Source organism: Mercurialis annua, linkage group LG7, assembly GCF_937616625.2.
Source record: "Mercurialis annua linkage group LG7, ddMerAnnu1.2, whole genome shotgun sequence".
Lineage (NCBI taxonomy): Eukaryota > Viridiplantae > Streptophyta > Magnoliopsida > Malpighiales > Euphorbiaceae > Mercurialis > Mercurialis annua.
In genome coordinates, this window is record NC_065576.1 from 45474474 (window position 1) to 45496481 (window position 22008).

Sequence of the window (22008 nt, forward strand, 5' to 3'; positions counted from 1 at the left end):
AATGCAATTTAGGTAACTTATCTAGTTTGATACCAATTGTATCTACATTCTCAATTTGTCCTAACATTTTTTTTTAAAAAAAATACATAAAAAAATACAGAGTTCGAACAAGAAACTTTCATATTTAACTAATTTTACAATGTGTCTGATCCAACTTGAATTATTTACATAAATTTGTTTAATTAATTCATTCCATAACTTTAATTGAATTTAGATTTACACATATAAACATTTTAATATGTAAAATTGATTGTCTAGGTTCTTCAATTTTCCTAAAAGTTTAGAAAATAGTCAAAACAGGGTCTACTAATCAAAACAAGGTCTATGAATCTAGTTTACTAAGTACCCGAAGGGCAGTGCAGATGTTATCAAATATAGAAGGATGATTCTGAGTTTCCTTAACAAGATTGGAGCAAAAAGGTTATGAAGGCTTAATTAAAGGAGTTAGATGGTTATAAGTTAGTTGTATACAGCTGTTAAATGAGCTGTTAGTTAGTTATTTTTTGTTTTAGGATTTTAGGCATTATAGCCGTTGTACACAGAACAAATGAGCATAAGACATCTGTCACTCATTAGTTCTATATAATCAAAAGTGTAATCACTTAATCAGTTAATAAAAATTTCCGCAATATTAATTCTGAATTCTAATATGGTATCAGAGCAACACACGCTCAATTACTGATCATTCATTCTATTCAAAAGTTCTTAATTCTCAATACTGTTCTTTAATTCTTGATCTTTAACATCTGGGTTTTTCAATTCTCAAATATTGTTCTTAATTCTTGATCTCAAAATTGAAATTCTTAATTTCTGTTCTTATTTCTTAATTCTTCATTCTCAGTTCTTCTTTTCCTATTTTCTTAATCTCTGAAATTTTCTTCTTACAAAATCATTTCACCAGTGTTCTTCGAAATCTTCATTTTCTAAACTTCAATTCTTGGATAGTTTCTTGTTAAATCTTGATCTATTAAGTTCAGTTCTTGATTAAAAATGGCATCTTATACAGTTCCTGATTATGAATTGCCATCTAGTCCTTATTACTTACATCCTAGTGAAAATCCTTCATTAGTTCTTGTTTCACCATTAATGAATGGTCAGAATTATCACTCATGGTTTCGTTCCATGAGAATGTGTCTTTTGTCAAAGAACAAACTGAAATTTGTGGATGTAAGCATTGCTGTGCCTTCAAAGAATAGTTCAATTTATCCTGTTTGGGAACGCTGCAATACAATGGTACTTTCTTGGATTTTAAGGTCTTTAACTCCATCTATAGCTCAAAGTATATTATGGATTGACAATGCTTTAGATGTTTGGAAGGATTTGTTTGATAGGTTTTCACAAGGTAGTGTTTTGAGGATTTCTGATTTGCAAGAGGAGATATATAGTTTTAAACAAAATAATCTTACTGTGACAGATTATTTCACACATTTAAAGATGCTTTGGGATGAATATGTTAATCTGAGAATGATACCTGTGTGTATGTGCATTCCTCAATGTTCATGTAATGCATTAACCTTAGTAAAGAATTATCAAGAAGCTGATTGTGTAATTAGATTTCTTAAAGGCTTAAATGAAGGTTTTTCTGTGGTTAGAACTCAAGTATTGATGGTTGATCCTTTACCTAAAATCAACAAAGTTTTTTCTCTGGCATTGCAACATGAAAGGGAATTAGGTATTGGTATGAATGTGTCTCAGATTGTAGAGCCACATGTTTTTGCTGCTCAATCAGGTTCTTTTAACAGACAGTCTTATGATAGTAATAGACCTAATAATAGGGCTTATAGACCACCTATAAATGGCAATCTTGGACAAAATAATTTTAGACCACAAGGAGGACAGAAGAGATTTTATAGTGCACCTAATAATGGTAAGCCTATGTGTAGTCATTGTGGAGTTTCTGGACATACAGTTGAGATTTGTTTCAAGAAACATGGTTATCCTCCTGGATATAGATCAAAATTTAGGCCACAAACTTTTGTTAATCAAGTTGGTGAGCTGGTAACTACTAATTCACAAGAAGAAACTTATTGTGTGGAGCAAAATGGTGGTTATGACAATTATGCTTATGAAGATAATAATACATATGCTGAATCCTTTGAGTATGAAAAGAATATTGAGCAAGATAAAGGTCATTCAAATGATGTTGGTGTTTCTGGTGTTCCTCCAATAACTCAAGCTCAGTATGCACAACTAATGAGTCTTCTGCAACAAAATATACCTAAAGCTGCTGCAATTTCTTCACCAAGAGTGAATACTGTCTCAACAAACTTTGTTGCAGAGGAAACAGGTATTCTATCTAAAACTTTTTCTTATTTTAAGAATTTTGTTGGCTGTGCATATAAAAGTCAATCAACAAGTTTGACTTGGATAATTGACTCAGGGGCAACAAATCATATTGTGTGTTCATTGCAAGCATTTACAACTTATGAATTGGTTTCTGATATCTATGTTACTTTGCCTAATTGTCAAAAAATTGCTGTTACTCATAAGGGTATTGTTAAGTTTAGTGATGACTTAATACTTAGGAATGTTTTGTATGTGCCTGATTTTTCATTTAATTTAATGTCTACTAGTAAGCTGATTAAGCAGTATGGTTACTGTTTTATTCTTTATAAACATTTTTGCATTATACAGGATCCTATCAGATGGAGGATGATTGGATTAGCTAAAGATATACAAGGTCTTTATCATCTTGATAAAGATCAGTTTAATGCTAATAAACATGATTTTATCATATCTGCAAGTGTTTCTGCTGGCAAGACTACAAGTGTTTCTACTATTGAAAGTGTCTCTGCTCACAATTGTTTAGATGATAAAGTTACTGCTAATAATTTGTGGCATTTTAGATTAGGACATTTAGGTGATTCTGGTTTAAAATGTTTGCAATCTTTGAATTCTAGTATTAAAATTCCAATTGAGAAACATTGTAAAGTTTGTCATTTAGCTAAACAGAAAAGAAATCCTTTTCCTTTAAGTACTTCTGTTCATGCAAATTGTTTTGATTTACTGCATATAGACATTTGGGGACCAGCAAGAACTCATTCTATGTATGGTCATAGGTATTTTTTAACCATAGTAGATGACAAAAGCAGGTTTACTTGGCTGTTCTTAATGAAGTTGAAATCTGAAGTTAGAAATATAATCATGAGTTTCTGCAATCTTGTTGAAACACAGTTTGATAAAAAATTTAAAATTATAAGAACAGATAATGGCTTAGAGTTTAACATTAATGAATTTTATAAGTTAAAAGGCATAATTCATCAAACAACATGTGTTTATACACCTCAACAGAATTCTATAGTTGAGAGGAAACATCAACATATTTTAAATGTAGCTAGAGCTTTAAAATTTCAATCTTCATTGCCATTGTGTTTCTGGTCAGATTGTGTTCATCATGCTGTTTTTTTAATAAATAGAATACCATCTCCAGTAATAGGTGATAAAACACCTTATGAAATTATATATAATAAGCTTCCTGTGTTTAATGATCTTAGAGTTTTTGGTTGTTTGGCTTATGCTTCAACTATTGTTCATCATAGACATAAGTTTACACCAAGGGCAACTCAATGTTTATTCTTAGGATATCCAGAAAATACAAAAGGTTTTAGATTATATGATGTTCAGTCAAAACAGTTTTTTGTGTCTAGGGATGTCAGGTTTTATGAACACTTGTTTCCTTTTAAGGATTCTGCTTTATCTACAGGTTTAGATGTTAACTTTACTGTTTTACCATGTTTTGTTGATTCTGTTATTGATACTATTCAAAATCCTTTGGATTATAACAGAACACAAAATATTATTCAACCTCAGACAGAAATAGCAAATATTCAAGATCAAACTGAGTCTAATTTTTCTGCAGAAGTAGATATGTCTACTTTAAATCAATCTAGTCATAGTAGTCAAATTAGAAAGTCTTCTAGGATTTCTCATAAACCAAATTTTTTAAAGGATTATGTTTGTACCATTTCTAAAAACAAAACTACTCCACATAGTTTTGATAAGTTTTTTACATATGATAATCTGCAAACAAAACATAAAGTTTTTTCAGCCATAGTAGATGCAAATAAGGAACCTAGGACATATAATGATGCAATAAAGCATAACTGCTGGAAAGAGGCAATGGTAAAAGAACTAGAAGCTTTACAGTTGAATAATACTTGGACTTTGACTACATTACCAAGTGGTAAAGTACCTATAGGCTGCAAATGGGTTTTTAAAACAAAGTATCATAGTGATGGAACTTTAGAAAGACATAAGGCTAGGTTAGTAGCTAAGGGATACACTCAGCAAAATGGAATAGACTATGTAGATACTTTTTCACCTGTAGCAAAAATGACAACCATTAGGGTCTTATTGGCTATAGCTGCTTCTCATAATTGGTTTCTGCAACAATTAGACATTAATAATGCCTTTTTGCATGGTGACTTACATGAAGAGGTGTATATGTCTGTTCCACTTGGTCTGTCTTGTACAGAACCTAATTCAGTTTGCAGGTTAAATAAATCTTTGTATGGGCTTAAGCAAGCTAGTAGGCAGTGGAATGTCAAGCTTACAGAAGCATTATTATCTCAAGGATTTCAACAAGCCACATCAGACACCTCCTTATTCACAAAAAAGAAAGACAATTTGTTCACAGTATTGCTGGTATATGTGGATGATGTCATTCTTTCAGGGAATGACATAGAAGAAATTAATTCTGTTAAGGCTTATCTTCACAAAAAGTTCAAGATAAAAGATCTAGGAGATTTGAAATTTTTTCTTGGATTAGAAGTGGCAAGGTCAAAAACTGGGATTAACTTATGCCAGAAGAAATATGTTCTGGATTTACTAACAGAAACAGGATATTTGGATTCAAAACCTACTACTACTCCTATGATCACAGCAACAAAGCTAGTCAAGAATGATAGTCCTGCATATCCAGATGTTAAAGCATACAGGAGGTTAGTAGGGAAGTTAATTTATCTCTGTAGCACAAGACCAGACATAACCTTCTCAGTACAACAACTTTCTCAGTTTCTTGACTGTCCTACTGAGAATCATTACTCAGCTATAGGCAGAATCATGAGATACCTTAAGAAGTCTCCAGGTCAAGGGCTTTTCTTTACATCACATAATCAGATACAACTGAAAGCTTTTTCAGATTCTGATTGGGCAACTTGTCCTGATAGTAGAAAATCAATATCTGGTTTCTGTATATTTTTAGGCAATTCACTGATTTCATGGAAAACCAAAAAACAGGCTACAGTGTCAAAGTCAAGCTCAGAAGCTGAGTATAGAGCATTAGCAAATGTTACATGTGAAGTTCAGTGGCTATCTTATCTTCTCCAGGATCTTCAAGTTCAGAGTTCAATGCCTGCTATGGTTTATTGTGATAATCAAGCAGCATGTTATTTGGCTCATAATCCTGTGTTCCATGAGAGAACAAAACACATAGAGATAGATTGTCACATTGTTAGGCAAAAAATACAGTCTGGTCTACTTCATCTTTTTCCTATTTCTTCAGAAAATCAGTTAGCTGATTTCTTCACTAAGCCTTTACCTCCAGCAACTTTTCTGAGTTTCCTTAACAAGCTTGGTGTACAGGATTTATACACTCCAGCTTGAGGGGGGATATCAAATATAGAAGGATGATTCTGAGTTTCCTTAACAAGATTGGAGCAAAAAGGTTATGAAGGCTTAATTAAAGGAGTTAGATGGTTATAAGTTAGTTGTATACAGCTGTTAAATGAGCTGTTAGTTAGTTATTTTCTGTTTTAGGATTTTAGGCATTATAGCCGTTGTACACAGAACAAATGAGCATAAGACATCTGTCACTCATTAGTTCTATATAATCAAAAGTGTAATCACTTAATCAGTTAATAAAAATTTCCGCAATATTAATTCTGAATTCTAATAGATGTTCAAATTATGGATAGAACAAATGATTAAGTGTCAATTAATATAAAGGTCCATTTTAAACCTTTTTCCACATGATTTTATTGTTGTGTATATTTCATGCATGTAGTGCAACTGGGGGAGGAGGATTTCATACGAATATGCAAAGGTTCAGCTTTCTTGGACCGATCTCACTATAAATGACCTTTTTGATATTTCATGCCAAGTTTAAGGAGTAAATTGATCCTTTGTTCATTTGTGGTTTTCAAACTATTGTTTTTTTTATATATAAAATAGTTATCGAAATATAAAAAGTTGTAAAACAATTACCGAACTAATATTTTTTTATAAAGTGGTTCCCGAATTATTAAATGTTATAAAACGGTTACCTGCCTATTTTTTTTAGTAAAAAGGTCATGGTTCTATAAACCAGTTATAAGTGGTTGTTTTTCTTTTGTACTCAACAAAAGAATTTATTCAATCAAATACAAATCAGTTACAATTGTGAATTTTTTTGGCCAAACACATATTTGGGTCCCTGCACTATCATTTTTTTCCAACTTAAGTCCCTGAACTATAAAACATTTAAAATAAATCCCTGCACTATTAAAAGTCTCTGATTTAAGTCCCTCCGTGTCATTCCGTTAGAGAGTGAGATACAAACGCTTGACTCTGAGATTGGTTGTAGTTAAAATTTATAAAATTAAAATTTTAAGTCCCTACACTATAATTTTTTTGCCATTTGAGTCCTTGCACTATAAATCTAACTTAAATTTTTAATTACTCAAAATAAATTAATTCAAAATAAATTTATTTATTTAAATTAAAATAGATATTTTTAAAAATATGATATTTTAAAGATTGCGAGGTAGACGAACAGTTTTTTAATATATTTAATTTTTTATTGTAAAAAATAAAAAATTATTTTTATTTAATTAAATTAATAAATTTTAAATAATTAAAATTTTAAATTAAAATGAAAATTTTTTATTAATGGTCGGAGATGATTCTAGCTTTGGAAATGCTAAAAAAATTTAATAACATTAAAAAAGAAAATAAAATAAAAATTTTATTAATATTATTTAAATTATGTGATAAAAAAGACTTAAAATTGATGTTTCTAATAGTGTAAGGACTCAATTTGGAAAAAAAAAATAGTGCAGAGACCAAAATAGCATTTTTGATATGTAATTGTTAACGTCATCCACATTCCGTTAACTTGCGCAATGATAGGGACTTAAAATATATGTTTTTGATAGTGTAGGGACTTATTTTGAACGTTTTATAGTTCAGGGACTTAAGTTGGAAAAGAGTAATAGTGCAGGGACCTAAATATGTGTTTGGCCAATTTTTTTAGGATGGTTCGGAAACATACATGTTTGTTATATGGTTGTACATCTTAGACTTGCACACATTTATAAGTTGGTAACCTTTTAAAAAAATTATAATTCTATAATTTTTTATGATATTTTATAATTATATGATTATTTTATAAAAAGCTATTATTCGATAAATATTGCTATAAAGCCTCGTTAGTGTAGCTTGTGGGAAAAGATAAAAAAAACGCGTGTTTTAAGCGACAACAGGCTTATATTTTTAATAATTTATTAATCGTTTATTTCAAAATATAATTCATAATCGTAAAAAATATGTAATACAAATTACAAAGTAATCCTATAGTAATCCATTTAAACAAAAGAAATAAACGTGATTGCCATTAGTTAACACTAAATAACATTATAAACAAGTTAAAAACAGCTTCATTGTTGGTGTCACAAGCCAAATTGTTCATGGCTGGCATGTTTCATATACAACTAATTTAGCCTATAAGCATTGTCACCATGACCTTTATTTCCATATTTGAAAGACATTAAATCAGTACTCTCCCTTTAGAGAGAGAAACGGAATTCTAGAAAGGGAAAATTTGATTTTTGTCTGTTTTGAGAGGCGGAAGGCGGTAATCGTCGGTTTCTGATTAAAAAATCATCGTCTTTCTGTCCCCATATTTTTACACTTTTTATGTTTTTAATAAATTAATCTGCTATAAAAATTTATGTGTGCTTCAAATATTTTAAAGATTATGATCTGATGCGGTATTATCTTGAATAAATTAAAATTATTTAACGTTTGTTTGAGTTTTATATTCAATTTTCTTGATGAAATCGAGGTTCTAGTCACATTATTATAGTATGATTAAAACATAACATAGGAAAGATGAAAGTTGTAAACATATATATGGTTTTCGGAAATTTTCAACACTTGAATTCTTTCCGTTTATTATCACCGTCAAAATTTTAATTTTAATTTCTATTGTTGTTTCATTTTTTTCAAATTGATCGATTATTCGGTTAGTTTGTCCTTTTTATAATTTTTTATATCATTTATTTTACGATGTATTTGAATTTCATCTTAATATAATCGATCTTAAAGGGATAAAAAAAACATAATTAGTCTTTTCTAATTACTAATATAATAGCCAGTTAGTCCAAATTATTTTTCACAGATCTAACTAAAATCTTTAAATTAATAAAATTAATGGTAATTTTAATCAAATTTCATTGGTAGTTTAGGTACATGCACTAGAAAAGATTCAATGAAACAAAACCAATTAATAAATGAATCACACTACTAAAAGTAAAATACCCTCAAAATAAAACAAAAACACCCTCCAAATTTTCCATGATAACAATAAAGTACACAAAGATTCTAGTTTGTTAATTTGAATTTCTCTTCCAAATCCTTACCTCTAAAACCACAGAAATTATAAACAAAATGGCTAGAACAATTCCATATCCAGCATTCCATCCAGTTCCTTTTTCACCTAAATGGATTCCATAAAACACATTTGATATTGCAAAAACCATCAAAATTCGGCCTACGGTATAGTGATACCAATTCCAATATTTTCGCACTTTTGATGATTTATCCGGTCGGGCCAAAAATGCCATCACCTACACACATATAATCAGATTAATCAAAAATCAAGATTTGGGTTTTGAACCAATCAAATTTTATTTTCTACAAATTCTACAATTATATGGTAAGAATACATCAATTAGATCATTCGTTAAAAATAAGGAGTGTGCAAAATTGAGCCGAAACTTATCAATTCAATCAAATTGATAAATTCAATCAGTTTGATTTCGCCGGTAAATAATTTGTCAGTTCTATGTTGATGTAAATCAAACCAAATCGGCTGATTTAGTTCAAATTTTGATTGAAATGCTTATAAAATTGGTCCAGTTTATTCAATTTACATTGAAATTCAATTTTTTGTATAAATTTTTTGGTTAATGAGTCAATGACCGGTTTGGTTCAATTTTCGATGGTTGAAATAAAAAAAGATATAAATTTGAAAATAAAAATGATTAGAAAAGCCAAATAAAATAAATAAGTCTTCTGAAAAATTGCAACGAAATAATCAAATTGGAATAAATTTACAAACATAAAAAGTTTTGAATAAACTTATGAAAATTGAAAAAAAAAAATGTCTTTTAACATCATTAGGCCTAATTAAAAATATTTATATTCAAACCCAAACCAAACTAAAAAAATTGATTTTTCACAATGTCAAACTGAATCGAATCGAATTTATGGGTTAGTGTGCAAACCTGGAGGCATCCAAGAGCAAGAATGAAAACTCCAATGCCTTTATGAGTAGAAACATGAGCACTAAGCCGATCTTCCAACACAAATCCACAAATTACGCCAGAAATTCCTAATATAAATCCCAACGATTGAATCCCAACATGAGCATAGAACCAAATGGGATCCCATTGCTTGCAATGTCGAGCCACTATTCCTCCGATTATCATCAGAATTCCCCAACCAAGCATGTTCAACATTCCATGGCTTTTTCTTAGCTCACTATGTACATTTTCATTGTTACTCTCACCTGTTTCAAAATCAGAATTTTACTTAATTAGTAATTATGCTAATTATCTCTATCTAATTTCTATCAACTTATCAAATACTACTGATGCAGAAAATTTTCATGCTTTAGAAAATTATAGACAAATCTTATATTTGGCCCATACGACTCTATTCCGTTTGAATCGAGATTAGTCGATGTCCTATATAATTAGGGTTTGCATCAGTCGGTTTAGTCACTGAGTTTGAACCAAACCAAATTAATCATAACCAAATTCTTCAATTTTCTATAACGCAAATGTAACCGAAATATATGACCAAATTGTAACCGAACTGAAATAATGATTTGATTTGCTCGGTTATTTTGGTTAATCGAATTAATATTAATTATAAAGAAATAAAATAAAATAAAAAACTAAATGCGGTGTCAATTTTTAATAATATATAAATTTAGTGGAATCTCCAGGTCTTATGAAAAATTACAAAAATACCTTAATTTTCTAAAAAAATTACAAAAATAACATCTTATATATAATATGATTAATTCGATTGGTTTGATAATTTAAAAAAATTATATTAAAAAATAAACTGAACGGATTTAATCAAAAAGTCTAAAATTAAATATTAATTATAATCCAACTGAACTGAATGAAAATCAAATCAAATTAATTAAAGTTTCAATTTCATTTGGCCAGTTAATTCAGCTATATCTGCCGGCGCATTATACAGATAATTTTTCTATTTAATATTAATCATGACACAATTGTACATGTTGACAAGAAACCTATACCAAATCAACTTAAAGCAAAAAATTAAGAACAAAGGGTCAACGCGCCCCTTGAACTTGTGACACGGGGTCATCTAACCCGATTTATACTTTTTTGAGCAACTAACCCAAAAACTCTTCATTTTTGGGTCAAATAACCCAATAATTTATATTTTTATTTAAAAAAATGACTTTAGGATAATCATATCGCAATAATTAGAGAAGTATTTAATTACATTTTTTCATCTCTTACCTCCGATTTGTATTTTACGCATTTTTAAAATACAATTATGGGGTTATTTGACCCAAAAATGAAGAGTTTTGGGGTTAGTTGCTCAAAAAAGTATACATTGGGTTAGATGACCCCGTGTCACAAGTTCAGGGGGCGCGTTGACCCTTTGTTCAAAAAATTAATCCAATATGCTTTCGTCATGGTTGGCACAACAAATTACATGAACTAAGATACTCTCATTAAATAAATTAAAATGCAACAAAGTATTAATTTATTAATTAACTTACCTGTAACATAATTCAAACCGGTGGAGACCTTATCACGATGCTCCGTTAACTGGTAACTTGGGGCAGACGGCAATATACCGACCGGTCCGACAGAATAAATTAACCGCGAAGACGGTTGATCGATAAGTAATTGAAAGGCTAAATAGAGACGTGAAGATTGAGATATGATCATAGAATAAGTAATATTTAAATTTCCTGAGTCGGGTATTACTTGATTCGGAAGTTGAGCTCTTAAAAAATATTGTTTGATATTTGTAGAACCGTCGTTCGATGATATCCAACCCACGATTGCGCTCGATCCAACCATTAGTCCGTTGTTCGAAAATCCTATTGCAATGTAGGAATTCGCATCGGGCGCTGAGAGAACAAAACTCCATAGATTGGGAGACGTTTGAACATACTGCAATATTCAAACAACTATAATGAGTACTTGTTTAATTAACTATATAGCACGGAAATGAAAACGTTGAAATCATAAAATTAAAAGATAGACGGGTAAAATAATTTTTTATATATAAATTTAGGCAGAATGGATACAAATATTCTAACTTTATTTTTTCAAATCTACTCAATATGCATAGTTTCTGTAGTTTCATCCCAATTTTTAAAAGAAAATAACAATTTTAGTCCAAATTCAAAATTATGTAATTAGCATTGCAGTATGATAAATTGAAAACTCAATATTTAAAAATCATGTATATAAAACTATGAAAATAAATAAAATGTTGAAATTATATATTTACATAAATTTATTTAGTTTATTAATAAAAACATGTATCAGATTGAACAATTACTAAAATTAGCTAAAATTAATTGTTAATACTGAAATTAATTTTTTGATTATAATTGTTAGAAAAATGAAAAGTTGGAAATATTTAGACCATAACCTAAGAATACGTTATAAATATATAGTTTGAAATTCCGGAAATATTTTAAATATTTTTAGAATAAAAACGAAATATGAAAATATAAGAATGAAAAAGTTTCCGCGTGTAAATATAAAAAAACTCGGAGTAACGAAGAAAAAACTTACTCGAAGAACGAAATTGTGGGAGTTCCATACAGCAGCACAATGGAGAGTTGAGAGATCAAAAGGCAACTGTGTATTGAGGTTTAGATTTACAGAACAAGAATCAGTTTGTGAATTTACAAGAAATGCTAAAGAACATATGATGATGAAGATACTAAAAATAAAATTAGATGTCTTCATGATTAATTTTTGTTGTTGTTGTAATAATTTGTGGGTTTGGTAATGTGGAGAGAGTAGAAGTTTGTTGATCAAAGAGAAATTATGATGGAGCAGTTGAAATTTGAAGTGGTCTGCTTTTTAATTATTTCTTAAAAAATGCAAGTTGGTGTAATGATCATGACATGTTGATGTAAGTTGTAGTTATGGAACATGGAGATTAATTAAATGTTAAGTTAATTAGGCACTAATTACTTGAGAGAATGATTAGATATATAATTGAAGTTTGTAGATTCAAATTTAAAGTATAGTTGTTAATTTAATGTGATATATTCAAGCTTTTTAATTCACATAAGACTATGAAATTCACATAAGCTTTTATAACTCAATCATATTTATCATCATCGATTCATCATAATTGAAATATGATTGGAGTAGACTATATAAGTATATTTCTAAATGTTCAATATGAATATAAATGATTTGGACTGCTAGTCAAAATTGATATGATAAAAACTTAAAAACCTATTAAAGAAAACTTAAATAGAATTCAAGTACCGGATAAAAAAACTCATTTTAATTAAACTTGAACTTACTCCAGTCGAGCTCAAGCAACTAAAATATTATTCACACTCATCCGATCTTAAACTCATATAACATATCCTACTTAAACTCGAAATCAAAGTTGAACTTGATATAATGCACTCATTCAATCTTAAACTCGTATAACACATTCAACTTAAACTCGAAATCAAACTTGAACTTGACATAATGGACTCAGCTCGTCTTGTTTATACCCTAATTATATAACAAAATACCCCGTAACTGCGGAAAAACCTACATAAGGTCAATGCATTATAGTTTCCATGGCAACCGCAGATTTTGAGTGTTAAATGTGTCCATTTACAGAAACTGATAATGCCAAAACTGAAGAAAAATCCAAAGATATCAAAAAGTGTCCATTTTCACAGAGCAAATTAGCAGCCTGCAGCAATATGCTTCCAATTAAAAGGCTCATCTCATCTACTGGAAGAGGATTATAAAAGGTCAAGCTGCCATCATTTTTAGAAATTGGTCCTTCAATCACCTATAATATAATAACTGCACTGCTCTTTTTACGGAGTACGAATAATAATAATAATAGAATTCAACCGTCTTAATCATGTTTAAAAAGACCTACAATATATACTTTTTACTAATATTCAAGTTCACAATTCATCAAGGAACACAAATCCCATGTAGTCATGTAAGAAGCTCCCAAGAGGCATGGATTGTTGCAGTTTCTAGTTTCCATGGCACAAACAATGTCTTTCACCAACCTACAAAATCCTTACGACGAATTATCACTTTGAAATAAATGCAGCGTAAATAAAACAAACACGAATGTCAGTTACCTATACAAAAAGTCTTTAAAAAAATAAGTGCCTTCACTAATAAAAAAGTTCCACAAATTTCTGTCCTTGTAATTGCAAATAAACAAACCAGCTCAAACTTAAGCCACATTACTTTCAGACAGAAAAATATCTAAATGCAATAAACTCCAAAGCATAGGATGTTACAACAAAGATTCAAGAATTTATCTACTTACAAGTTACAAGGACAGTAAGCAGTACATGCATAGAAACTGAAAGAATATATAAGAGTGTTTACCTTGTGAATCATCTTTTGCGCTTATTAGTTTTGATATTCTTCAAAACATACGCAATCACCTCTTTCAAAGTGGCTTTCCTTCCTTCTTTAAAGTTCCAGAGTTCCGGAACTGTGTATCGCCCGCTGCGATTGTACTCATTAACCTCCTTCAAAGCTGTAACAACAGCATCGTATATCTCACCCCCCAACTCCTGCTTCAGCTTTTGTAGTTTTTCATCTTCTTCTGTAATTATTTCCTGTGCCATACACCATACGTCCTGTAAGACTTTATACGGCAGTGACTTGCAAAGGGAAAATAAAGATGAGCGTTTACCATTGTTTTCTCTTCATCCCCGGGAACAGTGATGACTTTAAATGGATACCAGTTCGGATCCTTCATATATTCCTGCCATAAGGAACAGAGGGTACTGGCCTGGACTTGAGCTTCATCAGGTGGAAACCTTTGCTTGCAAGTGTCGAGGAATGGTTTTTGGTCAATCTCTCCCATTCTCTTTATTCCAATAGCTGCCATCCGACCTCCCGAGTACATTATCTCATTTAAGCCCTGAAAGGGAAAAAAATACCGCAATTAATGCTTTACGCGCATCTTGTAGCTCATCGTTATCTGATTCAGACTTTCTTGATCACCCAAATCCTCTATTTTACTCTCCAGCACCTCCTTCATCTCTTTTATCTTCTTCTGAACGGCTGCATCATCTTCACCACCAGAATGTTCCATCACTTGTATTTTCCCTTTTAGCTCTTCAATTTCCATTTCCCGCTTCTGTTTATCATCCATCTGTTTTTCCAACTGAAGCATTTTATTTAGGGCTTCTTCCTTCTCCCTCTGAGAATTAATAGGTCAGTAATGCAAATGAAATTTTAATATGAAAAAGCAGTGTTCATACCAAAATGCTAAAAAATGAGCATTGCACCTTTTGCTCTTCAAAGAGCCTTTCAACATTCTCATCAGCCTTTTTATGTTCCATAGCTGCCAACTGAAGTAAATTGTTTTGATGGAGGGACAAAACAAACCGTCACTGCTAAGCACAACGCGTCAGCAACACATAATAATCCATCTTTTGGACATAGCATTTTAATCACTAGTCCAACAATTATCATGTTTTCATATAAACCATTTAAAGCGCGTGATGCTGATTTCTAATCTGAAAGCTTACCTGTAATTGAGTGAACATGTCGAACTTTCTATGAGGCCAAAATGAAAGAAGTGTACAGCAAGAAACTGAATTTAAATCAATGAAAACTCAGTGGCAACTGAATGGTTGTAATTTCCTAATGAAGAATCTATGTAATAACACCCATTACCTTTTTTTTATCTTCATCAAGTTTTTGTCTCTCACACTCAGTTAGTGTTTCGCGTTGGTTCAATTCTCTGCTCCAGTTATCAAGTTCCCTTTTCTTAAGCTCTAATTCCTCACTTAGATTTTCCTGCTCTTCCAAGATTCTCCGAACTTTATTATGTGCGAGCCGTTGCATCTTCCTTGGTCTCTGATAAACAGTTAAAAACAAGTTAAACAACTATGATTTAAATCATGAAGCTTAGCTACACTTCACCTGACAATACATTTCAAAATATTGTTAGAAAGCATCTCCATGCAGTGGCTGAGCCAGGATCCGCATAATAGAATAAAATATATAAAATCATTTAATATAAATATATAATAAACAAAATTCTATATATTGAGTTATAAGAATAAAATAACACAAATTCACACATAACAAGTAATCAATTCTTTTTATTAAATTTATCAATTAATAATAATTCTTCAATTTATTAATCTACAAAATTCACAAAATCAAAATTCATCAATAATAAATAAAATAAAATAAAATGAAAGTAATTGAAAAAGTATTTATTAGTTATAGTCTCGTTTATTTCATCACTTTTCATGGCTTGTAATTTATAAATAATCTAAAAAAGACAATTTAATCAAATTAATACAAATTATATATATATATATATAGTTAATTAGAGAATTTAGAGAAAATAAATAAATTAAAATTAGAGGAAGAATTGATGAATTTAGAAAATAAAAGGCTATGGAGTTAGATTATAGAATTTGGGGTTTAATTGTTTTGAAAACTTTTAATTTAGGTTAATGAATTGGGACAGCTGATTTAATTTAGCAGCAGTCCCACTTTATACAGCAGGGCCAATCTGGCCCTTTAATTTTTTACTAAAAATGAATGGTCAATTTGGCCTTTTATTCATTTGTTTCATCAGTTATAAAGAATCAGATATGCCTAATGAGCCAGAGTGGAGCCCTTGCTCAGGGGGGCATCCCAGTCACCTGGGCTACCCCAAAGGTCTAGTGGTCGGAGCAAGGGGGTGGTCGCCCGGGCTCGACCCCCCTGTCTCTGCCCCTGTCTTCATGGATGCTTGTGGCCAAACCAGCTATTGCAGCCAGCCAAGAGATGATGCTTTTACCAAATGCAGATGCAATGACAATTTATAACCTAACAGTTTAGAGTCTTTAGACATGCAATCACATATAGAAGACAAACCTTCATAGCCAGCCTTTTGCAGTCTGTCTTTCTCTTCAAGCACACGACTCAAAGACATGTTCGTCTCATCGTATTCGTTCTTGAGTTCATTCAAATTCTCATTTCTCTGATCAATTCTGCTGGACAAATCAGCCACAGCACCGTTTCTACTTTCAGTATTTTCTTCGACAATATCAGAAACTGTTCTCAGCTTTCCTTCCTTGCGAAGATACTCTCCCACTGGCCCCTCAGAATGATAATCATCGGCTCGAGCACACCGAGCAAAGATATGTGGGCCACAGTTGACTGTTTGTTCCCTCCAATCCTTTTTACTATGATGCAAGCTTTCAAATGACTTCTCAAAATCAGCAGAATTCATAAAACCATTCCAATTGTTATCAAATTTTAATACAGCCTGTCCGATTTCTTCATTTTCACTCCAGAAAATACAAACTTCCTTCGGCTTATAAACAGCAAACTTTTGCAGCCAATAATTACTGTCACGCAAGGCATTGCTATCATTTCCTTCATCCACTATGTTGGCTATTATTCCCATCCAAGGGAACACAAATTCATCAGTTTTCTGTGGAAGTGGATTGACAGGCTGCTGCAAAACAGGACGCTGACTTATTTCAATTCCGTCAGCTAGGTCATTCTCCAAAAAGATTGCCAAGGCAACATGGTTCGCCTTTTGTTTTGCACTCCTGTTAGCAGAACCTTTGCCCACCCCTTTGGCATGCTGAAGCAAATCCTTGAACTTGTAATCCTGCTTCTTTTTGCCAGCACAGAATGGACATCTAAGTGCGCCTTTTACTTTAACTTTGTAATGACGGGCCTTCAACTCTTCATATGGCTTGTCCTTGTACTCGTTGATCTCCGATTCACTAATGTCGGATTCTTCATCAGAGCTATAATCCATCTAACTGGGAGAAAGAAGCAGCTATATTAAACTTCCATAAAACATACAAAAAGAAAATAGTTGCTGATTGAGAGAGAATCACAGGTCAACATGTGTTAATAACAAATTGTTAAAAAAAAAATGTGTTAATAACATACCAAACAGCAAAATTAGAGAGAAAAATAAAAGATTTTTTCATATTTTACAATTTGGCACGCCAATGTTAAATCCTGGCTCCGTTGCTGCTCGAGAGCTTCAATTTCAACAAATTTTTAACTAAGCTAAACATCCTTTAAGACCAATAATATAACATTTTCTTTACTTAAATTAAACTTGTAAATGTACTATAAAATCATTATCAAAACCTGCTATGAAAGACACAGTTGAGCATATAAATTAAAACCAAAATGCACTTCAGTATTTTACAAAAATAAAGCAATCAGCTCTAGCTAAACCCTAAATCAAGCAGATTCCAGCACCAATCAAACCTCATTCCATTAAAATTAGCATAAAAACGCTATGCATGCCACAATTTTGTTACTTCACATTAAAAATTCTATAGTTTTCCTGAAAAAGCATAATGTTTGCAATCTAAAATATGCAAAAAAAAAATCACAAGAACAAAAATTCAATATCTTAACAACATTCCAGGAAACAACACTGTAAAACACGAGTATTTCAGGTTCATTTCAAGAATTGCAAAAACAAATAACAACAAGAAGAAGATCAGACTCTACAGTATCACTTACATTGTTGAGTTGTGAACTGTGGAATGAAAAATTGAGGGAGAACAAGTGATCTGAAGTGATGTTTAAAATTCTTTTTGGTAACAGAAGGCAAAAATACTGAAAAACCCCCCACCTTTGAACTTTTTTTCAATTCCACCACCACCTTTTCAATTGCACCCTATTTAGGGTTTTCAGTTTTCGTCTGCACACCAAAATAAAAAAAAATTGATAATTTAAGGATAAAATTATTAAAACCAACTAAATAGAAGGATTATATCATTATTTTTTCCATTTGAAAAAAATACAAATGAAGGATTAATTTAAACTTTTTTCTAAATAAAAAGAGGTCGTTTTAGTCAATTAGGGTACATGTGAAAACTGAAAACCCTAAATAGGGTGTAATTGAAAATTCTCCTACGTGGTGGTGCAATTGAAAACAAAGTCAAAGGTGGAGAGGTTTTAAGTATTTTTGCCGTGGCAGAATGTGTAACGTTAGGGAAGAAAATGGACTGTTTTAAGTAGGGGTGAGCACGGATCCTGGATATCTCCAAAACCAAACCAAAAACCGGACCGAAAATATCCAAGACCGAAAAAAATCCGTTGACCATTGACTTTCCCCGAACCGAACCGTACCGAAAATTTTATTGGTACGGTTCTGGATCTTTTATAAATAACCGTACCGAGAACCGAACCGAACCGTACCGAACCGAAGTACCGAATTTATACCCGAAGAACCGAAATTATATATATATATATATATATATATATATATATATATATATATATATATATATATATTATTCTAATTTTCATTTGATTATTATATTTGTATTAACTTTGAATTACTAAAAATTAAAATTGTTTTATAAAATTAAATAATATATATTAAAAATATTAGTCTAAATATATAAAAAAATTAATAATTTACATAAAAACAAAATACTTATATATTTCAATGAAATTTATATGAATTTATCAAATATTTAATAATTATTAAAAGTAATATGAACAACACATATTCATTATTTTCTATCATTTACCAAATTACATAGTTTTAACAAAAATGATATAATTTTAGACTTGAGAATATTTAAAAGTACCCTTATCAAATAATCAAAAAATTAATATAAATCGAACGATAATATACATGTTGTGCCTTTTTATTTTATTGATGATTATTTACTTGTGATAGTTGAAAATATAAAAAAAAGAATGAATGAGTAGCTAATTAATTTTAAAAGTCAAAATAATATATTATAGGCTAATCCTCTAAAAATCCCCTCACCTTTCAACCCCATTTCGTTTGCACCCTCACCTTTCAAAATCTCCAATTTTACCCTAATTACCACCTTTCACTTTCAATTGCACCCTCGAAATATTAAATTGACATTTTTTCACTCAAAAAATTTCAAATCAATATTTTTTATTTTTACTCATTTTCTAAATAGTACTAAATGTTAAAATTTCAACAATAAAAGCATCTTCTCTAAAAAATATTTCAAAAATTACTAAATTTCACATTCACTTTTATTTAATTTTACCGTTTTAATTCCATAAAATTAATTAAATTAGATACTATTTATAATATTTGTTGAAATGTAAAGTATTAATTTGAATTTTTTGCAGTAAAAATAGGTCAATTTAATATTTAAGGGTGTAATTGAAAGTGAAAGGTGGAAATTAGGATAAAATTGGGGATTTTGAAAGGTGAGGATGCAAATGAAAGGAAATTGAAAGGTGAGGGGTTTTTCAGGGGATTAGCCTATATTATAATATAGTAGAGATTACATTTTAAATAAAATAATATCCGTGGTTTTAGTAATATCCGTACCGAACCATTAGGACCGAATCCCCGAACCGAACCGTACCGAAAAATAAAATCTCTGAACCGAACCGAACCGATTATTGGTACGGATCCGGATATCCAATTTTTAATATCCCCGACTTTTGGTTTGGTTCCGGAGATTTGTCAATCCCCGGACTCCCCCGAACCGTGCTCACCCCTAGTTTTAAGGAAAGGGAAAAGGGGCAAATATGCCCCTATAGTTTATAGGGAAGCACAGATAAGCCTCTTATGAATATTTGGTCTCAAAAACACACCTAATGTCTTTAAAACAGCTCAATTGAGCCTCTTACGTTATGAAAGTTAAAAATGTCATTAACTTTTATCTCGGAGACAAAACATAAGGTGATATGCTGGAATGCAAAATGAATTGGGAAAATTATCTTTTATACCTCATTTTTTGGAACTTTAAAAACAACTCAAATAGTTCTCTTCTTCCAACACCGTTTGTAAAAACATCAATTCCTATTTAGGTGGTATATGACGCAGTGAGGTTATGCCCTCAATGTTTGGCAATAGGTCAAGTGTGTTTGTCCTCTCTAGTATGAAACAATTCAAATATGTTATTTATATATGAAAAGGCTCATATATGCCCTTTACGTATAAAAATGTCTAAATATACCCTTCACGTGTAAAATATACATATACCTCTATGAAAGTTTAAATACGCAGATATACCTCTATGAAAAGTTTAAATATATCTCCCCAGTTCAACCTGATCAATGAATTTTTATAAAAAAATAAAAAATATGAAATTAATGATAGATTTTAGGTATTTAGCGAAATTATTTTTTCGCTAATCCTCACTGTCAATTCAACTAGCAGTTCACCGGTTTAACTATTGTACAATCTGGTTCTTTCGATTTAATCGGAATCTAGTTTTTTGCTTTTTTTACTAGACCACTAACTGGTTCTCAGTTTAACCGATTACTGCCGGTCCGGTCCAATTTTGAAAATAATGATTGAACTTTTTCATTTATAAAGGGCATATTTGAACTGCATATCTAACATTAAGGGTATATTTGAACCATCTCATGTTCAATAAGTCACATCAAATTTCACATGAGTAAGAATTGACGGTTTTCCAAATGGTGTTTGAATGAGGAGCTTATTTGAATTTAAAAAAAAACGTTAAACGTGTTTTAACACTTTTCCAAATAGAGGGTTAACTTGATCCTCATGTCAAACATGTACCTATGGCATATTTGACCATTTTCTTTTAATTAAAATTAAAGGAGTGCAAAATTATTCATAAATTGATTCACTTAATTAAATTGACAATTTTTGAATGATTCACTTTGATATCATTAAATTTTAATTTTATTTTTTAATTTGATTTAGTCTTAATGATAACAAAAAAGTTTAATTTTAATACTAATCAAATAAAAAAGTTTACTAAAATAATAAAAAAATTAAATTAGGTTCTATGTGAATGAATTCAACAGCCTAATTGAAATAGTAAACAACCGGCTTAACTCATCAATAGGCTCCTGCACTTTTTAATTTTTGATAAAATTACACAATTATCCTAATTTCGATCATATATTACAAAAATGATAAGTGTTTTAATTTCTTTCACCTATGCTAATTTATTGATTACATTAAAGAGCTAATAACGGAAATATTTTACATGCACTACATAAATCATCCTTTCCCTACACATGTCATCTTGTTTTCATTTTTATTTTGAGAGAACAACACATATTGTCTTTATTTTCTCTCACTTTACTCTTTCTATTTTTTTATACACCATGAACTGTTATTATTAAAAAAAATCAATTTCAGATCTTTTTCAAAATTCCATCATCTTTGTCAATTTCATTAACTTCCTTATTATCTAGTCACGATTTTTCATCTTTTTTACTTCATTTTTTTGTAACTGTTTTTTTTTAATATTTATTTTATCTTGAACAAAATTATTATTATTTTCTGGATGGAGAGAAAAAAAGATTGATCAGTTGTTTTTGTTGTCGGGGTAGCATGATTTTTTTTAGGATAATTAGAAAAGAATTGAAATTTTAGAAAAATGTATTTTGGATTGCGGGTGCTTTTGATTTTTTGGTTTGATTGAGCCATTTTTGTTACTCGTATTTTTTTTCTTGTTCAAGATGAGAAACTGAAGAAAACAATTTAACATAAAAAGCTGAGATCAAATATTACTAGTTTTAGTAATTCTTCTAATCGTTTAGT

The 22008-nt window shown here is 30.5% G+C and overlaps 2 protein-coding genes and 1 pseudogene across 2 annotated transcripts; 1 reads left to right on the forward strand and 2 right to left on the reverse strand.

Moving 5' to 3' along the window:
* The first annotated feature begins 990 nt into the window (after positions 1 to 990).
* On the forward strand, positions 991 to 2581 carry LOC130014853 (uncharacterized). The gene is made up of 3 exons (XM_056103813.1): positions 991 to 2287; positions 2381 to 2491; positions 2574 to 2581. The coding sequence occupies exons 1-3, from the start codon at positions 991 to 993 to the stop codon at positions 2579 to 2581; spliced, it is 1416 nt and encodes a 471-aa protein (XP_055959788.1).
* A 5944-nt stretch (positions 2582 to 8525) lies between these two features.
* LOC126654894 (cytochrome b561 and DOMON domain-containing protein At3g07570) lies at positions 8526 to 12344 on the reverse strand. Its single transcript, XM_050348891.2, has 4 exons — positions 12063 to 12344; positions 11030 to 11429; positions 9486 to 9769; positions 8526 to 8825 (listed from the first exon to the last, which is right to left on the reverse strand). The coding sequence occupies exons 1-4, from the start codon at positions 12237 to 12239 to the stop codon at positions 8589 to 8591; spliced, it is 1098 nt and encodes a 365-aa protein (XP_050204848.1). The 5' UTR covers positions 12240 to 12344; the 3' UTR covers positions 8526 to 8588.
* Positions 12345 to 13163: 819 nt separating this feature from the next.
* On the reverse strand, positions 13164 to 18074 carry LOC126654872 (factor of DNA methylation 1-like; annotated as a pseudogene).
* Between the last annotated feature and the right edge of the window lie 3934 nt (positions 18075 to 22008).